Below are 11303 nucleotides of genomic sequence, written 5' to 3' on the forward strand. Positions count from 1 at the left end.
GGATTTGAAATGCTTGTAGATTGTCCAGAAAAGGTGTGTGTTCAGTGTTTGGACCAAAGAAATTATAGTTGTTAGAGATTAGCCACTAAGAGGAACCCAAATACTTTGTCCTGGGCAATAAGAAAGAAGCCTTGAGGATACTTCATGAAAAAGCATGGTCACTGGTACAAAATGCAAATTCAACCTACAGACTTTCCCTTGAGAAGTGAGTACTCCAGGACGCCAGTCTGTGTAATGAACAGTTTACCAAGATTCAGAACCCACAGCCATCACAGTCCAAGAGACCTGGAAGCTTCTTGCGCAGGAGGTGACTCTGGGGTCACCATGCCTTACTGGTTTGGCAGGCCAGTAAAAAGAAAAAAACTGTACAATCATAGAGCCTTCAGGAGTGCAGGAAGTGTGTAGCAGGATTGGACTCCCTGTGGGCAGACTCAGAGGGAAACGTGTGAGGCTATGGGATTAAATCCGAAGATACAAGGACACCCCAAGAAGAAGATGAATGTCTCTAATAAACAAGAATGTCTTCCAGGAAGCTGTGGTAGTGACTGGCGCAAGTGCGAGAGATAGGCCTGTACCGGCAGGAGCACAGGGCAGGGCTGCGGAGCTCTATGGACCTTACATCCTTCCACCCGGAACAAGCTACCGACTTGATATCTGCCCTGTCAGGCTTTGGTTTCACTTCTCTCTAGCCTCCAAGTATCTCATTTTTCAACTAGGAACGCTTCCTGGGTCACAGTATATTGTAAAATTGCAAGTTTTAAGTAATGTTCACAGGGGCTCACCAGTCTCAGAGGAAGGAAACTTTGGGCTGACCATTTGAACAGTGCCGAAACTGTTAAGAATAAGGGTCTTCCCAGAATTTGACTGGGTGCATCTTGGATTATGGGGTGGCTGGTAAGTCTCTGGGGACCAGAGACGGAGTGCGTTGATTTGATGTGATTCACACCGGTCCCCGGAGGCTCAGGCATTGAAGCATGCAAAAAGAGACTGACCCATGAGAGCTTTCACTTCACCACTGGATTTTAAAGCATGGGCAAGGAGTAGGGCAATTTGATTTAAAAATAAGTCATAAAAATAGTCAGTACAAAATTAGAGTACATTTCTGAATGCAAAAATAGTTCCATGAAAAGAGCAGTGTGACAGATATATTGCCACAGTCACTTGCCAGGATCTAAAGTGTCCGTTCTCTCCTAAACTGAAGGAGAGATGTAATGGTTTTAAAAAGTTGTAAAATTCACATAGATTATATTTATCCACGCCGTCCTTGGCCAGTCTTCCACTTGTGTTCCTAATACCTAAAAAATGCAAACTTAAAAGGATGCATGAGCCCTCTTCCTTTTAAGTTTGCATTCAGAAATGTACTCTAATTTTGTACTATTTTTATGACTTATTTTTAAATCAAATTGCCCTACTCCTTGCCCATGCTTTAAAATAGCCTTTGCCTAACAGTAATTTAACTCTGATTCTAATAAATCAGTATTGATCTGTTTGCTTATGAGAAGCCTAAGAACTAAGCAACTAAGTGAGATATAGCTTCCTCTCAATGCCCTCTCTCTCCTCCATCACATCGGCGAGCAGAGATCTGGCTAGATGCTGACCGGGAAAGGAGAGAATGGCTCAGAGGCTCACGGGCTCGCTCTCGTGTGAAAAGGTTCAGGTTGGTAAGGGTTGAGTGCATTTAGCTGCAGCACATTCGCGTGGTAAGAGTGCTGAGGCGCAAGCAACCCGCCAAGCTCCCTGTCTGTTCTTTTAGCTTAGCACACCGGGATGTGATCCAAAGAGCCTTGGTGTGGACTAAGACTCAAGAGGACAACAGTCTCGGTATGGGTCCCCTATGTCACGCAGAGTCTCTACTCTGTTTCTCTTACAGACATTAAGGGCCCTACTCACTTGTTTTTAAAGTTGCAGCTAATGCCTCCTTCTGAATCTTACCAGCCAATGTTTACTCCACTTATCAACTAACACATTTTAACTGGTCTATGGTAAACACTGGAATCCCACAGCCTAGTGAAAATGATGACATCAGATCAATATTTTTGGAGTTGGCTGGGGTGTATGAGTATGCATTTTCCAACTGTAAATTATATGAAATCCAAAGGCAGATCTAACAAGAAAAATTTGTGTTCAACTTGAGATATACTAAATAGAAACTACACAATAGGTTTAGAAAACATGACAAAATGTAAAATATCTCAATAATGTTATTTTGATAACATCGTTAAATAAAATGAATTGCTTTTGTTGTACACATATATGTGTGTACTTACATATATATATATGCTGATATATATATGGAATCACTGAGACATGCAATATTTGCAAGAAAACAATGATCAACTGTTTTCCAAAGACATCTATAATCTGGAGCACCACTATCTTACAGATCCACACCCTTTATAATGACTGATGTTTTCATATTTTTACACTTTTGCCAAGTGAATGAGTTTGTGATTGTGACTTGATTTGCATTTTCTTGGTCACAAGCCATTATAAATATCATCTTCCATGCTCCAGCTTGGGTTATTTTTCTGTTTGTTTAACATACAGATATGTGTTTTTACTGTTGAAGATCATGAACAAAAAAACCATTCCTTTTGCCCTTCAGAAAGAGTTCAGGTGGAATTGAAGCTTTGGTTTGTCTTGCCAACATCTAATTGATGCAGATACAAAATAACCAAAACCTTAAAAGGATCCATATTAGAAACCTAAGAGTTTTGTGGCTCAAGCTTTGGAGATTTTAATAGGAATGAATGAAAGAAGCAAGCAAAAAAGCAAACTTCTCTATGGTGTTTGTTTAAAACTGTCATGGTATTATATGAAAATGTCTTTTGCGGAAATTGTACCACACCACACATAGTGAACAGTGAATAAGTGTAGTGAAAATGTCTTAGAAATATCAAGAATATGTTTTAGTATATATCCTTTCCCTTTTAGGTCCATATGCATGAAAAAGCAGATGTGAACTTGGAGTTTCAATCCTCCTCCTAGTCTCTTCTAGCCATGACAAAGAATCCAGTCAACATTGAAACACGTCTGCTCCAAAATGCCTACAACCAGACTCACTCCAGCCTGTGTGACGGAGTAAAGGACCATTATAGCTCAGGACCAGTCTGGGAGGAAGATGAGCTATCTTGGATTTCAAGCAGCTGAGTTCAGATCTCAGATTTGCCACTTTCCCATGTGATGTTCAAATAAAAACTATTCACTGGCCCCGAGTTAGTTATGTTAAATGCTGTAATATACTTAAATAGCAAAGACTGCAATTTCGATGAAGTAATATTTGTAAAGACAGTAGCACAAGGCATGACTCACAGTAGGTACTGTGTTGCTTCCTGACTTGGACCATAATGAGTGTCATTGTAATTCACCGAATAATTCATTATACACATAAATTCTTTTGATCCTTGCAACTCGGTCTTTTCTTTATTGTCAGGAGAGTCAAACAGGTATAAATTAGATTAGTTTTGTTCTTCTGAGAAGCAAAATCAAGGTGAAATCCAAGTGTTCTGAACTTATGACTTGATTCGAAGTCTCAAGCGCAACCTTCAGTGTCAGGCCTACTGGCCTCTGGTTCCCTAATCCGGGTTGAAAGTGCTGCCTTTTCCCAAATAGAGACACATCTTTTCTTCTGGCTTTCTCCATTCTCATGAGGTGTTTTGTAAAAAGTAATTTCAGACTTAAAGAAAATGGAAGAATAGTGCAAATACCTCATGTATCTTTTACCTAGATCCCTCAATTCGTTAATATTTTACAACATTTGCTTTATTATTCCTCTTTCCCTCTTTCGTCTATAATATATAAAGCAAGAAGCAAAAGTAGGAAGACAAAGAATTCTCCAGACCGAAATATTTTTAAAATGTATGGTCCTTCTACAGTTTTAAGCAAAAAGGACCAGTAGACAAAGTGTAAATGAGTCACGATGCCTAGACGTTATAGCATCACATATTCTGTGCACAGGTTTGCTTGGAACGGCTGACAGTTCCCAGTAAGGATGCTCTTGTCCACCAGGGAACTTCTGACAGTATCCAGAGGCATGCCTGGTGCCACAATGGAGATTAGTAAAATGAAGACACAATAGCAGAGGCTGCAGATGCTACCACGCGTCTTATAATGCACAGTCACATCCTTAGGGCTATATTTCATGCCTTTACAGATAACCATGTGTGGCCATGTTCACTCTTCCAGTCTTAAAAGACAACTGAACAAGCAGACAAATTACATAAAATAATACGGCCCTGAAAACATTGGTCATAGTCCCTAAATGGTCATGACTCTGAAAGAAGGGAAAGATGAAGGGAAGACTATTGACTTAGGTCCTGGAGAAGATTTTCTGTATTCACTAGAGACACTTAGAAGGAGAGAAAGACATGGAGAGACCAATTCAAAAGAACTGCACAGTGTTTCCCTGGAATGTTCAGCAGAATTCTTATTAGCATCTCTGTAGAACTCCCGAGGCTGGGACCCCCCAAAAAAAATCACCCAGAAGTACTAGAGGGAAACAATAACTGGAGATCATGCCTGGGCAAAAATGGTACCTTTTCTCACCTGTCAGAGAGGAAAATCTCATAACCCAGGAGCATTGGAATTGAACAAAGGAGGGTCTTGCTTAAGTAAAAAGCCAGGAAACAGCCTTAGATCAAATGCAGCTCTGGTCCCGGCCCATAAAACTAAGAAGAGACTCTTGAGAGGATAAACAGTTTCCAAGAAAATAGCACCCAGGAACCTACATCAAGCAATTACAGGACTTTAAGAAAAATGCAGCCCGAACAGAGTAAAATCCACACTGCCTACCATCCAATCAAAAATTACCAAACATCAGCCAATTAAAACTGATAAATTAATTAAGACAATTAAAGTTTTATGTCTGTACCCTGCATACCAGGAAGCTAGAAAAAAGATTGACTATGTTAAGACATGGAACATGAACACACACACCTACCTCCAAGGTTAATTTTTAGAGATGATGAATATATTTTCTGAAGTAAAAATATACATGGGTATTTTTAACAAGAGATCAGAATTTTAAGAGACAAGATTAAGTAAAATTAAATATGCAGCAACAGAAGCTATTGGAAATGAAAAGGAGGAAAACACTTAAAAATGAACAGAGCATCAGGGAATTCTGGAAAAATATTAAGTAGTCAAACGCATACACAATTGGGGAGAGGGTCATTTCTGGAATAATAATGTTTGAATATTTTTTCAAATGGGATGAAAACTAGACTCATAAACCAACCCCAAATACAAGAAACATAACGTCACACCAAGCCTTATAATCAAAGTAGAACACAAATTAAAAAAAAATTGAAAGTAAGCGACAGGATAAAATGACACCTGTATATGGGTTAGGAGGCAAAATAAAGAATAAAACAAGGTTGTCTGCTTTTACCACATCCTTCAGTCTTTCGCCAAAGAATCTGCTTAACAAGATGGAAGGAAATATAAACAAAAAAAAAAACACTGGTATCGAGGAAAAAACAAAAACTATATTTAAGGAAAAGGAATGATAGTACTCTACTTAAAAAGTGATTAGAAATAAGTTTAATGACATTGTAGAAAATAAGACCACATATAGATCCATCTAGCTCTATATACTAATAATCACTGGAAATTTAAACAGCAATAACAACAATCATATTATAAAAACAACAGGTATCTAGGGATCCATGAGGCAAAAAGTGTTTAAGATCAACACTGAGAATCCACACACATGCACACACATACACACACACAGCAGTGTTCAGTGAAATGGAGAAACAGGCTTGTGTTCACTTGTTGGGGACACACAGTGATGTTACTGTGTGGGTTCATTCCAACCGACTTATGCAAATGCTAACTTAAAAGTCAGTATGTTTTGGCAATGTAAATAACACCAAATCTTTTCTCTCCTTCCCTTCCTTCCTTTCTCTCTTTTTTCTTTCTTTCTTTCTGCCTTCTTCTTTCCTCTCTCTCTCTCTCTCTCTCTCTCTCTCTCTCTCTCTCTCTCTCTCTCTCTCTCTCTCTCTCTTCCAAGGGAGATAGCTAATTCTAAAATCATAAGGAACCAAAACTATTATGGAAACTAAGAACAAAGTTAAACACTAATTTGAGGCCATAATTATCAAAACTCCAATTATCAATTCAGTGTTACATTGGTACACATATATGCAAATGATCAGTGAAGCAGAATAGTCTAGTAATAGACCCACACGGAGAATCAAATGGTGCTAAAAAATCACCATCACAACTACACATCAAACACACACACACACACACACACACACACACACACACACACACACGCCACTTTAATGTTTATCTCACACTCCACATAAGAACTAATTTGAGAGGCTTTAGAGATGGCTCAGGCGTTAAGAGTACTTACTGCTCTTACAGAGGACCTGGGTTTGGTTCCCAGCACACACACTGGGCAACTCTCAACAGCCTACAACTCTATCTCCAGGGGGTCCTATACAGTTTTTTTTTGCGGGGGCACCACAGGCACCTGCATGCATGCAACATACCCACACAGAGACTCACATACATAGACATAAAATTAAAATAAATCATTTTTAAAACTCCAACTAATTTCAACATCAGAGTTATATAAATCACTAAACCTAAAATTATCAAACTTTTAGATGAAAATTACCAGGATTTTGGTTTAAGATATTTTTCATGTTATATGATGTTTTCTTACTTTACATATCGCTCTCAGTTCCTTCTCCCTCCCACCCTCCCATTTCTCCCCCCACCCCACCCCCTACCTCCATCCCATATTCCATCCACTCTCCAGGGAGGGTGAGGTCTTCTAGGAAGGATCATAAAAATCTGTCAAGTCCTTTGGGGCCCTCCCTCCTGTCTCTAGGCTAAGGGAGTATCCTTCCATGGAGTGTCCCCAACGTCCTTTTGTGCACCAGGGATAGATCCAGGTTCCACTGTCAGTGGTCCCATAGACTGCCCAGGCCTTCTAACTAAGACCCACTTTCAGGGGATCTGGGTTGGTCCTATGCTGGTATCCCAGCTATCAGTCTGGGGTCCATGAGCTCCCCCTTGTTCAGGTCAGCTGTCTCTGTGGGTTTCTGCTGCCTGTTCTAGCTAGAGCAATAAAAGGAGATCAAAGGGATACAAACTGGAAAGGAAGAAGTCAAACTTTCACTATTTGCAGATGATATGATAATTTACATAAGTGACCAGAAAACCTCTACCAGGGAACTCCTACAGCTAGCTGATAAACACCTTCAGCAAAGTGGCAGGATACAAAATTAACTCAACAAAACAAAACACAACACAACACACACACACACACACACACATAAAACAGTAGCTCTACTATATACAGATGATAAAGGGGCTAAGAAATCAGAGAAACATCACCCTTTACAAACAACATAAAGTATCTTGGGGTAATGCTAACCAAACAAGTGAAAGACCTATATATAGCAAGAAGTTTGTGTCTTTAAAGAAATTAAAGAAGATACCAGGAAATGGAGAGATCTCCCATGGTCTTGGATAAATAGGATCAACATAGTAAAAATGGTAATCTTGCCAAAAGCAATCTACAGCTTCAATGCAATCCCCATCAAAATCCCAGCACAATTCTTCATTGACCTTGAAAGGACAGCACTCAACTTTATATGGAAAAACAAAAGACCCAGGATAGCCAAATCAATCCTGTACAATAAAGGAACTTCAGGAGGCATCACCATCCCTGACTTGACACTCTATTATAGAGCTATAGTCCTGAAAACAGCTTGGTATTGGCACAAAAATAGACAGGTAGACCAATGGAATCGAATTGAAAATCCTGATATTAACCCACACATCTATGAACACCTGATTTTTAACAAAACAGCTAAAAGAGGAAAGAGGAAAGCCTCTTCAACAAATGGTGCTGGTATAACTGGATGCTGGTGTGTAGAAGACTGCAGATAGACCCATGTCTGCCGCCATGCACAAAACTCAAGTCCAAATGGATCAAAGACCTCAACATCAATCGAGCCACACTGAACCTCTTAGAAGAGAAAGTAGGAGGTACCCTTGAATGAATTGGTACATGAAACCACTTCCTGAACATAACACCTGTAGCACAGACCCTGAGATCAACAATTAGTAAATGGGACCTCCTGAAACTGAGAAGCTTCTGTAAGGACACAGTCAACAAGACAAAATGGCAGCGCACAGAATGGGAAAAGATCTTCACCAACCCCACAACCCCACATCTGACAGAAGGCTGATCTCCAAAATATACAAAGAACTCTTTTTCTTTTCAAACTTTTCAAGACAGGGTTTCTCTGGAATCCACTTTGTAGACAAGGCTGGCCTCGAACTCACTGAGATCCACCTGTCTCTGCCTCCCAATTGCTGGGATTAGAGGAGTACACCACCACCACCCAGCGGTCTATAAAATCTTAAATATGATACCCAAAGCACTATCCATAAAATAAATGAGTGAACGACACCAGTATTTAAAAAAAACAAAACTTTTTCAATTTCAAAGACTTTAAAGAGAGAACAATAAAACAAGCCACAAACAAACCATAATAAAGAACTTGTTTTGTTCATAAAACATAGACATTCTATGGCACAAGTATGAAAAAAATGCTAAAATAGGTATTCATAGTACATAAAAATTCTACACAAAATATGAATAAAAGTCAATAAAAACTGAGGTGAGAGATTTGAACAACAGTACAGCTAAGAAGATACATGGATATCAATTTAGCATCAGAGAAGACAGCTATCACCAAAAGGCATTAGGGAAATGAAAATTAAACCATCATCACTATCTCAGATAGGAAAAAAGATTTCATGAGGAAATTCTGGACAGCTGAAATATGCAGTTGATAGTAATGCATGTGGGAAAGGTCTGCTACCAAGTTTAGCATATACTTATAATAAATATAACCAAGCACTTGATTCCTTCCTAAGTTCTTACACATAAAGACCCGAATATGAACAACCGAATCAATCCAAATTGTTCATTTGGATAACACCTACAAAAATGGAGACATCTCCAGGCTCTGTCACCATGTACCTGGGTAGATTAGTTGTGTGACGATATAATAAAATGATACCCTGGAGTAAAAAGCAGTGACCCAAGCTGGGTATGGAAGAGCATGCCTCTAATTGCCAGTACTTGGGAGGAAGAGGCTGGCTGAGGCAGGATGATTTCATGGGTTCTAGACCAGCCTGGTTTACATAACAAGATCCGACACGCAATGGTGCCATAGTGAGACGCTGAATAAAAACAAGACAATGAACCAGTAATGTAGTGATATGCATACATCACACACTATGTTTAGATGAGTATGTGTTTTATATGCACATTATATGTGCATAATATATACTCAGGAAAATTCTACCAAAGTCAAACTAGTTTATAATGACTGATAACTTACCCATGGTAGCCTGGGGAATATGGACACAGGGAACAGATAGGAAGGGACACCACTAAGGGTCAAGAGGAAAGTGGAGATTAGGGTTCTGTCATTATCTCAAGGGTAACAGTCACTTTATGGGTACAAATTTGTTAAAACTTGCCAACATTTTTCTTTTAAGCACATGCAATTTGTTATATACATGCATAACATTTCACAACGTTTTGTTTTGTTTTGTTGTTACTGTTGGGGATTAAACTTGGGTTCCATGCTTGCTAGGGGAGCACTCTACCACTGGGCTGCCCACTCCCTCGATCCTCTTTTCTCTTCTGTTTTTGATACTTGACCACACTAAGTTGCTCAAGCTGGCCTTGAACTCGCTCTAGAACCCATGCTGGGCCTTCAACCTGCCTCGGCCTCCCAAGTGGCTGGCGTCACAGCCTTCAGTACTAGATTTGACTACAGTTGTTGTCTTTAAATTGACTGAAATAAAGTGAAGGAAAACTTAGTCTCATCACGTATACTAGTGAAATTCCAAGTAGTTAGCAGCCACAGGGAGCGCATGGCTACCCTTCTGGACGAGACAGTAGAGAGTATTCCTGCCACTGCCTGCACTACGGCTCAGCTCTCACGTGTGCTACCCACAAAGACTGCGCACCTCCATCGTCTGCCCGCCTCAGCTGTAATGGGAAAGATGGCAGCGTGGCAGTGATGCATCAGTTTCCGGAAGTTTTTCAAAAGAGATTTTATTAGGTTAATTTTAATGTGATGTTCCTGTGAAGTGAAACACGCATCCTACTCATAAACCTCCAGCACATGCACCCTTGTTCACCTATCGTGGCTCTTAGAGACAAAATGCTAAACAAAAGGACAGAGGAGACAAGGCCTACACCCTCCTGGAAGTTTCGTCCTCCTTGTAACCAAGGTGGTCACAGTTTCAGTATAATCCCTCAATGAACAGAATGGACTCACAGGTATCCCGTAAGTTAGTCTTTTTTCTTATAGTCTCGAAATGTTAAGCCACAGAACCCCCTTGTATGTTCCTATTAAGAAGAACCCAACACATAACCCCTAGACAGCAAATACAATTGGAGGGTCACATGTGAGGAGAGATATTCAAAGAGAGTCTCTCCATACACACCAAAATATTTCACCTTCAAGGAAAAATAGAAAAATCATGCAGACAAGTTGTTAATCTTAGCATCTAACAAAGCGAACTTCTTCCCCCCATCCCTAATCACTCTCTGCTCTGAAGTTATAGGTGACATTATTAAAACAAACACAAAAATTCAAACTATTTTCTATCACCACTCTAGCAGCCTATGGGAATCTGCATGCTCAATTTTTTTTTTTGGGGGGGGAGTCTCATATGAGAACACGGTGCTGCATTCCTTAAGCCTCTTTGGTCCATAGCCTGATGCCATCAGCCTTCCATACATGTCTTGTTTACTCCTTGTCATAGAGCTGGATTGCAAAGTGGAGTTATGGGGGTTTGGGTGGGGGCTGTAGCTGGTGGCCATTGTCGATGGCCCAAACGCCATACTACAGCAGCTAAGAAGAGTAAAAACAGAAACAAGATCCCTGTGTTGTTGGCAGAAGCAGAACTCAGAAGCCGGCTTCACTTACTTTTTTACACCGACACAGCCATTTCCCTTGTTGTCCATGTCAACAGAGAGCATGGGAAGGCTTGAAGGGTTCCTTTACTTCCGCAACTAATCAATAAGGGAGAAAAGCTTGGGTTTAATTCTTAGAAAGTGAGAGAAGACATGTTCTCAACTGGAAACATAAAGCGCCCTTTACAGCTCCACACCAGTTGACCTATGTTTGTTTAAAGGTCCAGTCCCGGCTGACCTGAGAGACAGGGTAAACCTGAAGACTGGAGGATGGGCTGGTGTGCACTCTCCACCGTGACAGTTAAGAGTGTGCAAGGAAACGGAAGCCTCT

The 11303-nt window shown here is 40.2% G+C and overlaps 1 protein-coding gene across 1 annotated transcript in view; it reads right to left on the bottom strand.

Annotated features, from left to right (window-relative positions):
- Samd13 (sterile alpha motif domain containing 13) overlaps nt 1–11089 on the bottom strand; it is a 34295-nt gene extending 23206 nt beyond the window's left edge. Inside the window, exon 1 of the mRNA XM_051194963.1 lies at nt 10986–11089. Coding sequence (XP_051050920.1) covers nt 10986–11038 — 53 coding nt within the window. The 5' untranslated portion in view covers nt 11039–11089. The remainder of the gene's footprint in view (nt 1–10985) is intronic.
- Nucleotides 11090–11303: the final 214 nt, after the last annotated feature.

The sequence above is a fragment of the Phodopus roborovskii genome, unplaced genomic scaffold (genome assembly GCF_943737965.1).
Source record: "Phodopus roborovskii unplaced genomic scaffold, PHOROB, whole genome shotgun sequence".
In the NCBI taxonomy this organism is placed as follows: domain Eukaryota; kingdom Metazoa; phylum Chordata; class Mammalia; order Rodentia; family Cricetidae; genus Phodopus; species Phodopus roborovskii.